At 38.0% G+C, this 19,788-nt stretch overlaps 1 protein-coding gene across 8 annotated transcripts in view; it reads right to left on the bottom strand.

Annotated features, from left to right (window-relative positions):
- The window catches only part of diaph2 (diaphanous-related formin 2), a 367,696-nt gene extending 348,478 nt beyond the window's left edge, over nucleotides 1–19,218 (bottom strand). For 7 of the 8 annotated variants that reach the window (XM_086301138.1, XM_086301187.1, XM_086301178.1 and 4 more), the window contains exons 1-4: nucleotides 19,177–19,218; nucleotides 18,183–18,542; nucleotides 4,033–4,065; nucleotides 2,633–2,809 (exon numbers count right to left, since the gene is read on the bottom strand). In XM_086301138.1, coding sequence (XP_086157264.1) covers nucleotides 2,633–2,809; nucleotides 4,033–4,065; nucleotides 18,183–18,266 — 294 coding nt within the window. In that variant the 5' untranslated portion in view covers nucleotides 18,267–18,542; nucleotides 19,177–19,218. The remainder of the gene's footprint in view (nucleotides 1–2,632; nucleotides 2,810–4,032; nucleotides 4,066–18,182; nucleotides 18,543–19,176) is intronic. The other variant, XM_086301158.1, reaches the window with a different exon arrangement.
- Nucleotides 19,219–19,788: the final 570 nt, after the last annotated feature.

Here is a 19,788-nt window from a genome sequence, read left to right as displayed (position 1 = left end):
CCCCACGGATGAGTGCGAAGTGAATTTCAAAGTTTGGTACTTCTCACACTGGCCTAAGGAATACGTAGGTGGAGACCGGCCTCACAAAAGGTTAACATCTGAATATAAAACATTTACATTTTCTATAAATCTCAGGTCATTTTGGTTCAGTTAAAAGGTAATATTGGTTCCCATAATCTTTTATATCAACAAATCCAATGAAAACACAGAAACCACAATGAACTAATACTGAGAAGTGGCCGAAGTCTGTGTTTAACGTTGTTATCCATAAATAATTCTAAAGACAAAGTACAGAGTAGTTCCTAGATGTCAGAGAGACATGCAGTTCTGCTTATAGGGCTGCCACAAACGATTATTTTGATAGTCGACTAGTCACCGATTATTTTTGCGATTAGTCGACTAATCAGATCATCACCCATTGGACATAAAAATAAAGCTTATTGCACCAGCAGCATCTGCTCTTATATAACTATCATTAGCTTACAGCTTTAAGTGTTTAAGGTATGTGCTAACTAAAAATAAAGACAAGATGATAGTTTATTACATTTGAATGAAATTTGCAGATTGTTTCGGTGAAGTTTAATAAACTCCTTGCTATCTAAAATATAACAGGACACCGGAGTAAATTCTCGAGCATCTCACACTTCTGATGATCAGCTGTCTGCTTGACGTTTATTCAGCTGTGTAAAAACTATAACTTTAATCTCAGCCAAACCGATTTACTCAGGAACAAATAAAATACTAAAAAAAAGCCAAACAACAACATTTTTAAGTTATCTAAGTGACTCATATATCATGTTTAACCTGAGCAGCGAAAGACGGCGGTGGGTTTGAAGACGATCTGCCGGGAGTCCGCTGTTCTCACGGCTCTAGTTAGCCTAGCTCCCGGCTAGCTATCGAGCTAGTGGGTAACAGACGTCTCCGAAAACGTCGGAGTGCTTTTGAAAATATGCGGTGTCTTGATAAACTGAGCAGATATTTGAGGTTTACACAGCTACATTCTCGCCTGAAAATATGTTAAACGTTTATTTTATGACCCAGAAAGAATAATAAGAGTAATATTAAAACTAACTAGCTGCGCTATGAATTCTGGGACACAGCTTCTTCTTCTTCGGGGTTTAACGGCAGCTGGCATCCTTGTACATGCAGTGCTGCCATCTTCTGTTTCAGTCCGTTATTACACTCTTAAATCATACTACTTATTCCTGTGTCTTTTGTGATCTTACAAAGCTTCAAACGACGCGTCGACTAATCGTGACTAGTCGACTAATCGTGGCAGCCCTATCTGCTTATACTGCTTTGCAACTTTGTTGGGCAACTTATCGCAATCTGTACACAAGTATTTTGAAAAATACAAATTTATGGCGAAACGAGTATGAATGCATGTCACACATCAATGTAGATTCAGTCACTGAGACATTATTAGAGCTGCAATGCAGACGCAGCAAAATTAGAGAGACAACACTGAAGTTTCCTGTGTAACCCGTACTGCCCGGGCGTCTCACCTGAGGCGAAAAAGGCCTTCTTCAGGGTTGGGCAAAATAAACACCATGATACAGGAGAGAAATCACATGATGCTGACACAATCAATTATAAACCACGTAATTTTCAGCGACTCTTTTATTGTTAATTAAAAAAAAAAAAAAAAAGAACAACAACACAAAATACTTCCTCAATCACAAGCATTGGCTTCTTTCCTCCACTAACTAATCTCTGGAGACTGTGAAAGCCTCCACCATTATTAAGACTGTGGTGTTGTTTCAAAATAATCTATGCCTGCATTTTTCATAATGAACATATATGTCATCCGGTGCTACATTATAGTTTAGTGGTGCTTTTATAATTGTCTTTCGACAACAGCAGAGATACAGGTAAATAAAAATGGTTGTGTCAATACAACCATGGGATTACTGGATATTTAAAATTAAAGACAAGCTATTTAAAAATAATTTAAGCATCACGGTAAACTCCAGAAAATAGACTTTAATAAAAATTGGTTAATTTATTGCACACCGTTTACTTCAAATGAGGATCAGTAAGAAGGAGTTGCAGGAGTTGTCTACATTACCCCAAGGATATCATGCTAACACATAGGTACTAAAGGTTGTGTGTGTCATCCTAATATTGTTTTGTGGGGCTTTAACAAAGATGGTATGGACATAACTCTATAAACATATAAGTTACACCAAGGTTTTTAAGTCCTGGATTGATGCTAACGTTAAAGCACTGAAAAAAAATCACAGTTATCTCTCTAAATCCACAGATAAAGCTGTCTCGACTAGATGACAGCTCTGTGGGATCCTGGTTTCAATCATAATGTTGTTAATGCTAATCAAATTGTTTATTTAGTTAAAAGAACAGCATATCATCCCTGTTTGAAAGGACTTTTTTAAGAGACACTGTATAAAACCAGGGTCGGTCTGGAGAGCAATCATTCTATTATCATCCCCCAGCAGCAAAACAAGAATGCATCTGTAGTGAAATATAGATATAAAAAATGCCTTTCAAGCCCTTTTTTGTTTTAACTAGCTCCACACATACTCAAAATAACAGCACTGTGCTTCATAGTGAAATTTTAAAACTGTTGTTTAGTACAGCAGATGACGTTTTGCAAGAGAAACACAAAGCTTACCATCATCTTCTCAAAGAGGTCAATGATTTCTTTTTCTGAGAGGTTCATGGACCGCTCATCAAAAAGAGGCTGAGGAACAGGAAGTTCAGTTTGGGTAGACAGGGGATCTGTTGGGTGCTGTATCAGGAGCTTTTCCTTCTTCGTCCCCGTTTTCCTAAAACTGGTAATACGATCACGCTGAAAGAAAACAGATTCATTGACATATTAAAATATCGCACTGCCAGTGAGCTTGTTTTGACTATAAAGTATATGGATCATTAAGAAAAAAAAACATTTTTTAAAACAACTAGATTGAAAGATTGTCTCCTGCTATCAAAAGACAGCACGATTATTATGCACTGATTTCAGGAACAGATGTGTTTCTGCAAACAAATGAAAGTGAGGTTAAAACAAAAAAAAACTATAGATTTTTTTTCTTTCATTTTTACTTTGTATTGAAGAAAATAATTACAAAAAATATCTGCCGCATACAGCAAACACCTGTATTTAGTAGATTCCAGTTTGACTTAAAAAACAAACAAACAACTAAATAATATACTTACCGTCAAACCCACAGGATTGCTCAGTTTATGCTCAAGTGATTCTAGCATACAATGCCACTTTGCAAGTTTGCAGGGTAGGGTACTAAGAGACATTCCTTTTTATATTAATTGGTTAATCCTACTCTTATGAATGCAGTAACATTAAGTGTAAAAGCAGAAAAGTATATGAACTGCATGCAACCAGTCACTGTTAGTATTATCAAAGGGAGAGAACATGCTGGATGAATGAACAGATATAAATGAAATTAACAGACAGACATATAATGATGACATACACGATGTCGCAAATGTCAGTATACTGAAGTATTACCGGATGGATCAAACATACTGAAAGCTGATTATTGCAGCAGTAGTACGTAATAATAATATGTTGGCTGTACATCCCAAAACTCATGTAATACTACATGCGTCGGGCTATTTGTTAACTAAGGATATTAAAAAGGCCCCAGGTAAAACCATCTAATCAGAAGTGCTACTAATAATTGCACACTAAATGATCTATGACCTGCTTACAAAAGCAGAGATGCTGAGGGCTAAGTTATGTTCATAATGAAAAATTTAGGCAAACAGACCTTGTTGGTGCAGAGTGCACTACAATAAAAAATGTCTTTCACGGCACAGCTTTAGACAGCGCTACTGCGGACAGACTTATCATTATTTGCTAATGTGTAAAAACCCACGGTATCATTTTGCCACATGATGTAACTCATATACAGTTAAAATGGCAATTTAAACAATTTGCTTCTGGCACATTTGATCCATCCATATACTTCAGTTAAAAGTCCCATGCAGCTATAAGAAAACGTGAGAGGATGTAAAACAAAACTAATCACACCAAAATTAAACCAAGCACCTTACCATATCATCAGCCAATGTTTTTATGTGTATGTTCTGTTGGAGGGAGGGCACAGTGTGAAAAACAATCCAACAGAAAACGACAACACTGGCAAGTGCACGTCCCATCTCAAGTGTTTTCACATGTACAGTGTCCCCTGGATACCGCAGCGTTTTCTTCTCTCTCTTTGGTATCACAGAGTAGAAAATGGTGTTGCATTTCCCTCTGAGATACCAAATTAAATTTTTAATAATGCTTGCATACATTAGAGAATACATAAAACACATGTGCAAATTGTCTTGGTACCACAGAGGGCAATAGCTCATTCCTGTCTTGAGCAAATACTGTACATGTGCATATGCAGGATATGGTAACACTTGATGATCCCAGACAATAGGGTAAAAGTAAAAACGTTTGTGTTCAAGAATGAACACGACAAATACAAGCACACAAAATGAGGTCCATCAGAAAGCACCCATAATCAAACACATCCACATCAGGTTAAAAAAAACCCAGAAAAACCCACTAACATGCAAGTTAGCACTGCTAGGTTAAAGTTTTGTGTATTCCCAAAATAATACATTTTCCCAGGGAATGTAGTTACAGCATGACACAATTAAACACCAAAAGCTTCTTTTATTCCTGTAATTTGTGTTCTGAAGAGCATCCTTTGTAGTGACAGTGGCCCAAAAAATTCAACCGCTTCTCCTAATCCAGATATTTATCTTCATCTCAGACACACTAAGAATGGCTACTGCCAAAGGCTTGTGGCTCGGCAAGGGACAGCCATTTGAAACACACCTCGAATGGGAATCAGTAGCAACGCTGCCATATGCTGTGGCGCTCGGCTGTAAAGTACTAATGAGTGGGGAGATGTGGGGTAGCGATGGCCATAAAGCCTGCCTCCAGCCGCGGATTTCTCCACTATTCTAATCAGGAAACTACTGATGCTGGGGCGAGCAAACAGATTGGCGCTAACCTGCACCTCCCTCTGTGTGTCTTCATCGGCTGTCGCTCTGGGCAACACCGAGCAGACACTCAAACTGCCATATCTATCACTAGTTTTGTCGGCTACAACTGATCAACAGTTGGGAGATAAAGCTATTGACTAGAAAGAACAAAGTCTCGATGTGCAGTGTTACCTAAGCTGTTTTTTCAAGTTAAAATAACACAGGCGGCGTTACATATAGAGGGTTCTGCTGGGGATGTCCAGGTATTTGTTTCGGTATTGTGAAAGCCTTTATTGCTTTTAAAAAGGCAGCATGACACTTCCCAACATATGTAACGCTAATAATTTAACCCGAGCAACAACTTTTCTCATTTGTAACTCAGTACGTATGTATCATTAAGCCCAGCATTCTCTAGCAGCCTAAAACTGTGTGAAACAATAGCTAATTTTCAAATGGAGTACTTAAACATTTTCTAATCAATTTAACAACAATCAAACCACTGTTTGGTTAATTGCCTTGACTTGAGGGCCTTTCCTTGCCCATTATCTTGGCAACATCGCAACATTGCAATTTAACATCTAACAATTAAGCTTGCATGTCCTCTGGGCTTCTCCCGCTTATTAAAGTAAACTTTTTCCTCATAATAAATGTTTATTACCAAACACATATTTCTCTAAATAACCTAATCAAATTAGCTCTGGGTCCCTCCTTAATCAAATATGATTATGAGTCCATGCAGATCCTTAAAAATGAAAACACAAAGCAATATCCCACAACTTGAGAACCAATTTGGGGACACAAAACCATACAAGTATGCATATTTCCTACAATAAATGTTAAAATTAATATTACAAACTGCAATTAATGTTAGTATTACATTAATTCGTGTAAAGATATAAAATATCACCAGGTGGAAGGAGAAATACGTTTCTTTTCCAGGCTGGACAAAAGACTAGTTTTGTTTCAAAGTGACTATAATTGCATATCTTTTAAATAGCAACGCTTGTTATACTCAACCAATTAAACAAGACCATCTGCGTGATGTCATTTTAACTCACTCACTGGAACTATCACTATAAAATCAGTAGCCACGATGCCACTGTAAAATGGGTTTAGAAGGAAATTAGCTTTTACTTTAATTAGTTCTAATAATAAAAAAGAATTACTGTGAGATAGCCATTGTTGGCAGTAAGGCCTGTAACACAAAGTGCTTCTGACAGTTCTTGGTAAATTCATTAAACTACCTCGTGTCCCTGTTTAATCAGACGCTCTGTTCATCTACATTCTAGCAGATTTTAGCAACGATTCCTGATTTTCAGCAAGAAAAATTTAAATTTTGGGGAAATAAAATCAAAGCTGATGAAAGAGACTTTAAGAAAACTGTAAAAATTGTATAATTAGCCTTGAATGCTGGCAAGTAAGCATCAGTAGCACAGCAAAAAAAACCCAAACCTTGTGTTTTATTAGGCGCTCATTTGTTTAACTTCTGTTGCTTATTCAGAAAATTAAAATTAACAAAGTTATTGTCAACAGAAAAATATTTTTTGGGGCAAAAAGAAAATATTTTATCTCTTTATTAATATAGAGGGTTTTTTTTAACAATATAAAGCACATTGAGGCAACTGTTGTGGTTTCACATTTTGTAAATAAAATTACATTTACATGAGTTATCAGCTTGCATTGAAACTGACTTAAAATACATACTTATCTTAATTTTAGAATAGAATAGAATAGAATTCAACTTTATTGTCATTGCACATGCACAGGTACAGGGCAACGAAATGCAGTTTGCATCCATCCAGAAGTGCTTTAGTGATATAGATATATTACAATATATATTAGCAATAATATAGATATGTGAGTATATTACAGAAATTTTGTGTCCAAGTAAGAAACGAATTATTGTGAACGCATCATTATCAAAACACAGCAGCTTAGCAGTGATGACCTCAATTCAGTAAAGCATTCAGAAACCTGTACGTCAACATAGTACACCTGTCTGAACACTGCAGATTATACACAGATAGCCACAGTTACATGTCTGTGGTCATTGTCAAACCACAGTTAAAAACACGAGGAGAATATTGACCTGTTCTAAATGTCAGTATAAAGGCCGTTCAAATTTGGTCTGCTGCTCCTCAACATTTCAAAAGAGTACACTAGAGCTCCCACTCGAAAACCATTCATCTAGAGATACTGTGTGGATTATGCTAAAAAGCTGCTTTCCTCCGAAGAAAAACAAAGCACCGCAAAACTGTCACACTACATCGGAGGGTAACGCTTGCTCGTCGTTGTCATATCAAACAACAAAATTACATAATTTGTCTTTGTGTAATCTGATAAGATCTGCTGCACTACCAATGTACTGATCAGTTTGAAAGGAGTGGCATCAGACACACAGAATACGGTCCGTGTAACTGAATTAGACCAAGTCAAAACAAATTAATTCATCTAAATAAATCCTGTTACAATGGCTTCTCAATGACTGCTTTTGCAAACACAGAGATAATGCAAGACACTGCCTAAGCTAAAGATTTCTCAGTGCGCACGTATTCTGCTTGACGGTATGTATCAAGGTTTTCCATATGTTTGCACAGGGAGGATAATGTTTTCAAGCAAAGCATGGAGATGGAGAAAAGAGGCAAAAAAGACACTGAGACACAATTTAAACCTGGCAATCAATGTGACTTATATTTCAATTAGAACACATTTACTATCACACTGAATGTAGCTGTCACATAGAAATACAAGTTCCCTCATCGTGCTTTTCCACTCACAATATTCCAATAATTCTTTCTGAATCGTTAAATGACAATAAACATCTGCTCTATAGCCTTGAGTGTGATTATTATTTAAACTACATGTTTTCTATCTTAGCGGTTCCGACACTTCCCGGAGAGATTTTTGAAATCTCTGAACATCTTTGGAGATTAATATCTACAGCAGGTCTATTAACATCAGTCAGTTTTACACAGCCAAGGAGCTTATTGAAAGATGTATTGAAGGAATTCAGAGAATTGCTACTTTGATAAAAACTAGCAATTTGAAGATGTCACTAAGGGAAACTGAATTTGAAATAGTCTGATTTTTACAGACTAACAATATCATAACTAACAAAGAGATTAATAAAAAATAGCTTGACAAGACAAATAAAAAAGATTTCACTGCCACAAAGCATGTCTATCCAGACTTGTGAGCAAATTTACAAGTGGCTCAGTGTGAGAAGTGAATCAGTGTTTTATTTTCAGTCAGACTGAGAGAGCCGCATATGAAGTGGTACATCGTAACAACAGAAATACCTATATTAAAACACTTGTCAAATCTGAAAGATTCTGACTCCTATGTGCCCAACATGCTTCACATAGTGTCATTACTGTAGGCACTGCCACAAGCATACACACACGGAAAGACAAAAACACACACAACCAAAGACAGCAGATAACAGAAAAACATATTAAAGGCATAGAGCAGAATGACACATTTGTCATCTCAATAAAGTGAAGTAACGATTCAATCGAGCTCATAAAATAAGGTTGCTCTCCTAAAAAAGACCTGACATAAACACTTCTCCCTCAGTGTTTAATATTGACGTAGGTTACTTTGCTTTATTTTATTTAGGTTTGAAAAAAAACGCAGTTAATTTAAAAATGGAATGCAGCACGTTTCTGTGAGTGTCTTTAAAAGTGTGTGAGTTTGTGGTAGCCTTATTAGTCTCATGGAAGTGCTGGTACTGCTTAGTTTCCCAAAACAGATACTGAAAAGAGGAAGCACACAAAAGCTAGTACAGCTAAGATTTGAATGGCTCCACAATGGATGGTCTGACCATGTGACTGGGGACTAGCACAGTACTGCCCTCGGGTTATCTCCATCTCTTTTGAAAGCAAATTCTTACTGTATCCTTGAAGGTGGCAAGATATGTGGTCATTATAAGAGCTGAGGTTTGTAAGAAAAGAAGGAGATATTTTTACACTGATCATAACATCACATAAAGTGTCATTTGTATTTTAAAGTCTACTGAAATTAACCTGATCTGGCAAACATTTTTTTCCAACTGCGAGAGGAATTTTGCAGCAGACGCTTTCCTCTGAAATTCGGCTTAAAACATGCCATGTTCACACCTGCTATAGCAGTTGTTTTCCCTAATTGCTGACAAGTGCAAAAACATGTGAACCATGACCTTGTTTTTATCTGCAGGCTGTTGACTAAATGGTGTGTAATGAAACTGTACGTAACACCAGAGCCAGGCAGCAAAATGTTTAAAATAATAGTCCCGGTGCGTCCAATAATATGCTTTTATAAATGTCACAGGAGTGACTATATCGGTAACATTCAATTCTACCACTGTATTTTAAATGTTGACTCATCCATGACACACCCATGTTAAGCCTTTCTCACTTGTCTAGCACGGACCTCCCTTCACTGACCATCCTTTATCACACGAGGTTCATTTAAAACAAATTAAATTAAATTAAAATACACTTTTTCATCTGGCTTCAGCAACATGCAAAGACACTTCTTTCATTAGGCCTACATCGAGCTCAGTGGAAGCTCTGTCAGAACATGCAATCTACTCATGAATCATCCTAACTGTCGAATAAGCAAATCCCAAGTATGATTCATGCATACATGGACATGACATATATGCATGTCATACAAGTTTTACTGAGGCAGCCAAAAAACAAACTTCCTATTTTCATGTCTCAGATCTCATCCACTGATACACGTGAATAAGGCTCATGACAGAGGGGGACTTTAAAGGAGTGAATGTGTTTCTTCCACATTCGTCACCACTTCCTCTCTCAAACTTCCTGAATGTCATTAAAAGACTCACATGTGGTCTGTTTCCTGCTGTTGCTCACCCCCCCCCCCCCCCCCCCCAACACAATGCCAGTCATGTTAATATAATAACAGAGTATGTAAAAAATATAAAAAAGAAAGTTAGTATGACAAAATCTTGTCAAGACTGGCCAAATAAAATGCAGGGCATACCTACAGTATTGTGCAAAAGTCTTGAGCCTCCCCTCATTTCTTTGTTTCCAAGCAGCTAGACAGTCTTCTAATTTCTTTAAGTAGAGCAATAGTTCTCCAAGCTTTCTTGAAGGTCTAAACTTTGCTTTGGCTACTTTTTGCACTGATTCTCAGCCCAGCCATTATATCTGATCAATTTCCTTGCGATGTTTATTTGTTTCTTTAGGCCATTTAACAGTCAGCCTATTGCTAAAATGTATAATTTGTTTGCATTTCTTTGGCTGAATCCTTAAAATGCTTGAAGAAACTGGACAATTGGAGGAAAAAATGGTTGACCTAAAGAACAGTAGCTGGACATTTTTCTTAAGAAATGGATAAATATCCAGCCAAGATCTACTTTTTGCCATAGGCTCAAAAGAAATAGTCTCAGTGGATGGCTGACTGTCAAGGAGCAATTCTTAAAAAAATGAAAGTTGGGAGAAAAGCTGAGATAAGATAGATTACATAAGCAATCAACTGTGGCAACAGCTCTTATGAAGTGATGAAATTTAAACTCTGTGGTTCAAACTGTCATCAGTATGTACAGAGAAAAGCAGGAAGGAGCTAGAACAGTGAGTGTCTATAGCTTTCTGTAAAACACGGTGGAGGCTCAGTCATGATTTGAGGCTGGATTCAGCCAGTGTTCTTCTTAAGACTGATGCAATTATGAATGCAGGAAAGTACCATCAGATTTTGTTCCTCTGTCCAATACCACATGGAAAGCATCTGATTGGAAATGCCTACATTTCTCAGCATGACGATGATGTCAAACACACTACCAAATCTGTGTAAGCAAACCGAAAAACTATCAGTCATGGATTGACATCCTCAGAGCTGATAATCTCTGGATTATTTAAGCAGCGTGGAAACATCTTGACATAGAACAAAAAAAATCTTAGACTCCTTAAAGAAATTGCAAGAGAGTTCGGCTGTTTGCATGAATAAGCTTTGTTATAGTGTATATATTGACTTTCAAGATCATCAGAATTGTACAAACTCTGGTTTTGCCTTACGCTTCGTATTTAGATGCATTTTTGTAATCTTTTCAATAAGTTGCTGCACCCATTTCTCATTTTCCTTGCAAAATATAAAGAAATATTTTAATATATTTTACCACAGCACTGTAAATGGCTCAAGTGTGTGACAAGCTGACAGCTTGTGTTAACCACATGCCAACATGACCTAAAATGATTTCCGAGGCTTCCCTAAAGCTCACGTATCAAAATGTCAGATGCATCAAATGACACAAAAAACAAAACAAAAAAGTAATTCAAAGTATGCTTCATGATGTGATACTATCAGCAGTGTTAGAAGTATGAGCTTTACCCATTACTAAAGTATGTGCTTGTTTCGCGTCTCCTACATGATTAAAATAGAATAAAATAAACTCCATTTAACTAAATGAATGCCCGACAATATTTTCATGGACCGACCTTTAAGGTGTCGCGGATAAATACAACAAAATAAAACCAGTACCGGTACCAAAAAAAAGAAGATTTATTCATAACACACGTGAAAAGACCCAGGAAAACCGAGTTAACGATAAAAACGATAACAAAATAACGCTGAAAACCGATAAAAACCCTGAAAACTATACATTTCACACCTGAGCCTCAACTCTCGCGGCCCGGTACCAAACGACTCACGGACCGGTACCGGTCCGAGGCCCGGGGGTTGGGGACCGCTGTGCTAGATGATGATGCTGACGGTTTCTGGGGCCAGTAAAGTTACCCAGCTTCAATGCAATAATAATCAATTTCCTACTTAGCTGTCCACATAGCTATTCAATATATATTATTATACACCAGACAGTTTGATATGTCACAACATAAAAATCACAGATATAAAAAAATACAATTAATTACTAGTACACCTGACTAAAACTGCCAGCCTATTTTCATGACAGCAATGCTTCTGAGACCAAATCTATGATACAGTATGTGTCACACTGCTATCCTTGCTATCAGGAGTAGAATATGGCAGCTAACAGCAAACTGGTTAACTCTAGCACAGAACCAGCTTCAGTGTGACCCTACAGATCCCTGCTACACATTTACAAAAGTGGTATCAAGTTTTTGGTTTTTTGTGGGGTTTTTTGTTGCTGCTTTTTTAATAAACCTCTTTCACTGCCCAGTGCCTTGTGGCTGTGTCATGACATCCGGCCTCTCTCTTCCATATTTCCTGCAAATACTCCACACTTTCATTTGTCACCTTATTCACAATAACCAGGCCAATCCTTACTTATGTGATCATTATTATCTCATTTCTCACAATAGTAGAATTTTGTTTTTTTTTACCTTGAATATAAATGCCTTTCAGCATGAATGTGACATTATCGTTTTGAACACTTGTTTTTTCTTTAAATACGCCTTTCCACATTGTTGACACATGACACATAATCTGCATGCTTTGCTTCAATGTGCAACCACGATGTATTATAAATCCTGGTGGTGCAAAAAAAATGTAATGGATGCATCTGAAATAGGAATTGGTCTCACTAAATCTGACATAGAGTTTTGCAGTATAATCTGAAGCCACTAAAATTACTTATATCTGCACACTTTTAGAGCGTTACGGAAACTGTTTTCCACAAATGCCCTTTATCTTCAAAAACCAACGTTTACCATGCACTAACAGTATGTCTGCCATATTTTTAAAACTTATTTTAACAACACTTAATAGGGACTAATAACATGTAATATTTGCCAAAACATAGTTAATGAGTGTTTCTGATTTTAGTTCAGCTTATGAACCACAAATAATGAAACAATCTGGCAGGCTCATGCTGCAACAGCAACCAACTGTCAAAAGAAAAAAGGAAGCAGAGCAAAAGTGCATCTGATAACATGGAATAATAACTCAGAATTAATTTAATAGGCTCGAAGCCAACATAAAACAAATAGGATCCTTTTTTTAATTTTTTTTTTTTCCTTTAGGGGTGCAACGATACTCGTATCGGTATTGAGCCGTTCGATACAGTGCTTTCGGTTCGGTACGCATATGTATCGAACAATACAAAACTGTAAATTTATTTTATCAACTTTTCTTCTGACGATGCTGTCTGTGTTGAGCCCTCAGTGGATCTGCGTTCGACTACTCCGCCTAGGCTGCACTGTCGAGCGCAGATCCACTGAGCGCAGCGCAGATGAACGCTGACAGCACTAGTGGGAACACAACATTTACGCCGACAGCATCCTAGTGCAAAGACAAGTGGAAGCAGACAAAAACAACAAGCAGCATGCTACAAACTTTACCCGACTCATTTAGACAGCCGTTAGCACAGGATTCTCCTTAGGGGGACCTGATATGTTTAATATGCTGCTGAGAATATAGCCCAGAAGAAGCGTATAGTAGAGCTTTTATTTTGGAAAGAGCCATTTCTCTGTAATAAACTCTCTTTTCCAAAGATGAGGGATTTCTCCATCAGATAGATTTTTCTTTTTCTTTTGTTGTTTCAGCAACATTAAATTTAAAAACTGTACTTTTGAGTTAAAATATATATTTATAATTTTAATAAATGACAAATTAAAAAGGCATGAACGTTTTTTTGTATCAAGAAAATATCGAACCGTGACACCAAAGTATCGAACTGAACCGAACCGTGATTTTTGTGTATCGTTGCACCCCTACTATCCTTGTATCCTTCACATTTCATATCTAAACAAATTGCCATACAGACATGCATGTTCTTTAAAGCTTAAACCACTTTACTCCCAACCAACCATTTCACCAATTTGCAATCGATGTGTATTATAAATTAATTAGGTTAAGGAGAAGATGCTTATCACAGTACTACAAAGCAAACAGGAACAAACGATCTTTGAGATTCTGAATACTTTAAACAATTTTCTTATAGAAAGAAACAAGTACAAATTGTATACATCATTACATTACCTGTCAAGCCTGCAGGCAATAAAGAAGATTGGATCTTATACTGTGTATTGACAAATTGGAAAGTTTGATCATCAGCACTTTTATTGTTGTAAAATCGTTGTATCTTACAATAGCCCCACACAAAAACAGCTGGAAATGACACATAATGCACCAGAAGAAACAAAAAAGCTGGCTGATCCCAGTCACTTATGCAGATTCATTGTAGGCTCTATAAAGACTTCCTACATAACTCTAAATCAGACTTTATTCACAAGGGGTCACCCCAACCACACTGAAAGCACTTCTTAGTGCAACCTCCAAGGGATTTGTGTCTCCTCGAAACGTGAACGTGTAAACCACTACACCACAGAGCCACCAGAGCTAAAGCATTTGATAAATATACTGAGTACTTCAGCATAGTCTTGCCACAATGTTGGTCTAACTTTGATAAAGTATAGTGAAAAATATTGATATTCAATACTAGGGCTGCCACGATTTGTCGACTAGTCACGATTACGTCGACTATCAAAATCGTCGACGACTGATTTAATAGTCGACGCGTCGTTTGAAGCTTTGTAAGATCACAAAAGACGCAGGAATAAGTAGCAGGATTTAAGAGTGTAATAACGGACTGAAACAGAAGATGGCAGCACTGCATGTACAAGAATGTCAGCTACCGTTAAACCCCGAAGAAGAAGAAGAAGCAGCTGTGTCCCAGAATTCATAGCGCGGCCCAGCGCAGTTTCCAACAATGGCGGCAGCTAGTTAGTTTTAATGTTACTCTTATTATTCTTTCTGGGTCACAAAATAAACGTTTAACATATTTTCAGGCGAGAATGTAGCTGTGTAAACCTCAAATATCTGCTCAGTTTATCAAGACACCACATATTTTCAAAAGCGCTCCGACGTTTTCGGAGACATCTGTTACCCACTAGCTCGTTAGCTAGCCGGGGGCTAGGCTCACTAGCGCCGTGAGAACACCGGACTCCCGGCAAATCGTTTTCAAACCCACTGCCGTCACTTAGCTTAAAATGTTATTGTTTGGCTTTTTTTAGTATTTTATTTGTTCCTGAGTAAATCGGTTTGGCTGAGATTAAAGTTATAGTTTTTACACAGCTGAATAAACATCAAGCAGACAGCTGATCATCAGAAGTGTGAGATGCTGGAGAATTTACTCCAGTGTCCTGTTATATTTTAGATAGCAAGGAGTTTATTAAACTTCACCGAAACAATCTGCAAATTTCATTAAAAATTAATAAACTATCATCTTGTCTTTATTTTTAGTTAGCACATACCTTAAACACTTAAAGCTGTAAGCTAATGATAGTTATATAAGAGCAGATGCTGCTGGTGCAATAAGCTGTACTTTTACGTTCAATGGATGATGATCTGATTAGTCGACTAATCGCAAAAATAATCGGTGACTAGTCGACTATCAAAATGATCGTTTGTGGCAGCCCTATTCAATACAGTAGTTTTCACACAGTGTAGAATAAAGAAAGGCATGCATGTGCTTAGGTCTACTACAATATACATATATATAACTGAGAACTGGTTCCCAGTTATTGGTTCCCACATTCCTAATCCTAATATTTAACGTCTCAGTGTTATTATTATATTTATGCAATGTGATGCTTCCTTCCTCTGAGTTGCTACACTATGAGATCATCTTTTAATCTGGAATTCAAAAGGAGTAACAGTTCTCTCCCTCTCGGTCAAACCAGCTCCTCTGAATTCCTTTTACTAAAGAGCTCATTCCATCTGGCTGTTCTCCTGGATGTCATACTTTTGCAAAACTTCAAGACAAGGACATTATAACAAAGAGAAGCTAGGAACTATTGAAAATTTGAGTTATGACCCAAAAGACTGCAGTGCTGTTGTAATGCTATGCTGAGTATCTACACCCTGGGCCCATAGCCCAAATGGTGTTGCCGTGATGTAATGCTGCCCAGTGACTTGTTAAACAAACACACAGCTTTCAGTGTTTTTCCTCTAAAGACTGATTTGACTTTGCATTGACCAAACCACAGCAGTTTCTGCATTTTCTTATCACCAAAGCACATGGGACAGTGCTCTTTAGCAGCGCTAGGTGTGATTATGAAACCAGTACTTTGATGCTGTTTACAGCCGGTATTACCCCTCCCTCAAGTCTGTTCCACATCCACACAGCCTGCACTGCATGCCAAAAATGTCACAACACAACCCTGCATATGTGTAGTAAAATTTAGAGATTTAGTTGCATAGCGCTTGCACTTTTGTTGCATTAGCCCTTTAAACAGCTGAATTTGTTTAATTTAGCTTATTTACATGACTGTGGACAGCTAAAAAGTTGGGATAAACACAAGAGGACAAATCAAAACTGAACTCAAGGAAGAATAATCAGCTTCCTCTTTCAAACTTAAAGCTAATGTTAGTATTTTTGCAACAGCCGCATTTGAAGCTGCCTTCTGCTTCTGCCTGTTGTGCTCAGAGAGTTGCGCAACAGAGAACACGCCTGACCATGAGACCATTTTTTTAGTAAAACAAAACCAAACACTGGTCTTACAAAGACTTCTTGAGTGATTTACTGACTGATGATGTCATTCTGGCACTCTCGCAAACATCTTAAACTTGGGAGGCAGGATAGTCAAGAGTTTAAGGCTGTCGTAACGATTTCTTAAAGGAACACCCATTAGTAGCTCTGGGAGTGCATGTCAATTCGCCCCACTTTGGGATTTCCTGTCAGGCAGTTATTTTGGCCACTCTTTCCTTTACCTTAACTTTGGTGTAAACAACCAGCAATTTCCTTTGTGTGTTTCAGTTTTAGGACAATTACTAAAAAATGCTAAACATGCAATAATGCTCAAAAACAATGAGCACCACCTAAAGAAATATCAGAGGCATTAACAAAAACATTTCATTCAGAATGTTGTCCTTCAATCATTCCAGTATGCTTGAGTGAAGACAGAAACACTAGTCAATCTAAACTGTGCCGTTTTCAGTTCCCTATTTAGGAACTGTGGCTGCAACTAAACTTGTGACCTACCCAGCCAATAAGTCACAACATAAAGCAACACTAACAGAGCTCACAATGAAGATTTGGGAGGTGACATGAGAAAGTTGCACAAAGTTCAACGGCAGCCGAACTTTCCCTTTTTCCACAAATGTGGAAAAACAGACGTGAAAATCAAACGGCAGCCAAGCTTTTTTGTTTCTGGTCATGGAAAATAACTTTAAACCACTGCTTTCTGCAAGCACTGACGGCATGCAGGCACTGACGTGCACTTCACACCCTCAGCATTACAGTTTAGATTTATCATTTAACATGGCACTGTGGACGGTAAATAAAAGATTGTAGCTACAGTTTACCAAATAAGGAAATTACAGATTTTGGAGAGATGCTGTTTACACAATTCCTCAGAAGAGTGTATTAGTTTCTCCCAGGAACTTTTAAGAACAGCATGACTAAAAAAAACAAAAGTGATTGTTTAAGCATTTCCACATAAGCCAAAACAAAACTTCCACCAAATCTTGCAATGTCATTTCAGGGCAAGATATGGCGTGCAGGACCTAATGACACCACGGCTTTAATGATGTAGATTCGGGTTTGCTACTTTTCTAAATAAGCACAATCCTTCCTCTGGTTAAACTACTGCACAAAGTCCATCCAATGTAATGACGATAAATTAATGTTAAATGGGTTTTCAGTTGTTATCTCATAGACACTGCCCAAGGGCTGCCTAAGGACAAGTTTTATCAATTGCACACACTCATGCTGTTCATAAATCGCCCCCACAAACCTCATGTACATCATGCTGTACACTGAGTCATACAGTAAATTAACTTGTGCTTTGTGTGCATATTAATATAAGACCCCCAACTGTCACAACAAGGATGCTCTTCAAAAACCTATCAGGAGATGTATTGACAGGAATAATCACATGATGCACTGAGTGCCTCGAAAATTGAAGCACTCAGCGAAACAGTACCTCTTTGCTCAACTCTAGCTGCTATTAGCCCCTACATTAAACCATAACAACAACACATGAATTACTGTTTGTGTCTCGTCCTGCACTAAACAGGGAAGTTCTGCATCGAGAATATGCTTTGTCCTGCTCCTTGGTTTCATCATGAGCTTTAAAAGTAAAAGGAAGACTGTCCTTAGCATTTACAATAAATCTTTTTTCTTTTTTGACACAGACCTAACATGAAACCTTCTGCAGCTGCAAAGCAGTGCAACTTTCTGGGTCTTAATAAAGTTGAGTGTGACATAATGGGCTGCTTCTGGGATTACAGGATGTGTCAGTTGACTTACACCCTAGTTCCACGCACGTTACACACGAGTGAGCTATTAGAATACCTACCAGCTTTTTGTTTTTACCCTCATCCTCGCTGGATTTCTTTTTAGAGGGCTTATTTGGATCCTCCCCACCGCTGGCTTGATCCATTGCAGCTTTAAGTTAATTTCCCTTCCAGAAACGCCTAATGCGACGTCCTCAAACGCTGACAAACTCCACCGGTGGGCTATTTCAACACACTTTTTACTAGACGCTCTCCAAGTTATGTGTTTTCAAAATTCATTCCGTTTAAAAGGCTGAAGAACAATTTCAAGTTTCAAATAGCATCCAAAAGAGTCGAGGAGTTTGCTTGAAGAAGAGGTGTGGTAGGGTGGATACACGTTCTCCTCGGCGTAGCAGTATGTCAGCTCACACGCGGGGGAAAAGCTAGAAAGTAACACAAGAGTGTGTAAACAACAACTGATTAGTCCAACATATTCACCCGGGTTTTAAGTTTCAACAAATGCTTTGTCTCCACGCGTGTTTCCATAAGCAGCAGTGTTTAGTATGCAGAATGCATTCATTAAAGACATCTAACCGTGAACGGTAAAACAGATCCACCTGAGTTAGCTATAAATAGCCATCAATTATTTTTATATTTTTCTTCTAAAGTAGCATTTAATTGACCCCCTGTTTATGGGAACAGGCGGCTAAATTGTTGCAGAAAGCAAAGTTACAACCGTGTAACTTAGCAATAGAGGAGTAATAGAGAGACAAAGACGTTTCAGGCTGCCCTGACAGTTTTTAACGTGCCTCGTCAAAGCCACTATTTAACTGTCATTAATCAGAATATATATACAATTGCTGTACTATAGGGAAATCACCGTTGTTCTCTTGCTTAGAATACTTTACACTGCTGTACACAAGCGAGCAATGGGCGACCACTGCCCGGCAAGCACTGTTTATTTTAGCGGACACAGTAGCACACCAGCACGTATGAAACCATATCAAATCCAAACGTGAAGATTAAATAAAAGAAAAAGAAAACTAAAAAAAAATAAAAATCCCATCCAGGGCTTACCTTTACAACCAAACGTGAATACCAGGCCCACGGAAATCCCGCCCACCCGTTTTTGACTGGACTTTGAAAGACTGAATGACGTAGAATTCAAGCTACTATTGGGCAGATGTCTTGGCAGTCACGAGGTCGGCGTGGCGTCGGTTGTGACGGAGAGCTCGCACCGATTTCACACAACGTGGATGGGGTTCAGGCAGTTGTAAGAATAGATCTGTAACGGAGGCACCGTGTGAGCGGCTGAGCGCGGATAGGAAGCAGGGCGGGAATCTGCGTCTGGGAAACACACCCAGTGTGTATACGTGTGCGCGTGTGTGTTTATTAATATTAGCACACACACACGCAACTTTTTGTGTCTGCAGAAACAGCTGGTGCCATTGTTACCCAGCTATACAATGGAGTGCATCATATAGGCCTGGCTGTTTGCGACTGCATAAAGACAAAAGGTAGATGCAGATGTGCGTTTGAGGAGAAGACCCCAGGCACTAAAATAAGTAATTAATCAGGTGTAATATCTTTAATTGGTGGGCCAGATCCCAATTCTGAATTTTATGTTCATATAAAATTTATATTCACATTTTCCCAATGCAGACTATTAAATCTCTTTTACACAGGGAC

The sequence above is a fragment of the Aulonocara sp. 'chitande type north' Nkhata Bay genome, linkage group LG2 (assembly GCF_057382095.1).
Source record: "Aulonocara sp. 'chitande type north' Nkhata Bay isolate Kocher_YH1m ecotype deep benthic linkage group LG2, A_spYH_male_GT1.1, whole genome shotgun sequence".
NCBI classification, from domain to species: Eukaryota; Metazoa; Chordata; class Actinopteri; order Cichliformes; family Cichlidae; genus Aulonocara; species Aulonocara sp. 'chitande type north' Nkhata Bay.
Note: the sequence above shows the minus strand (reverse complement) of the source record. Positions and strands in the feature narration are given on the sequence as shown.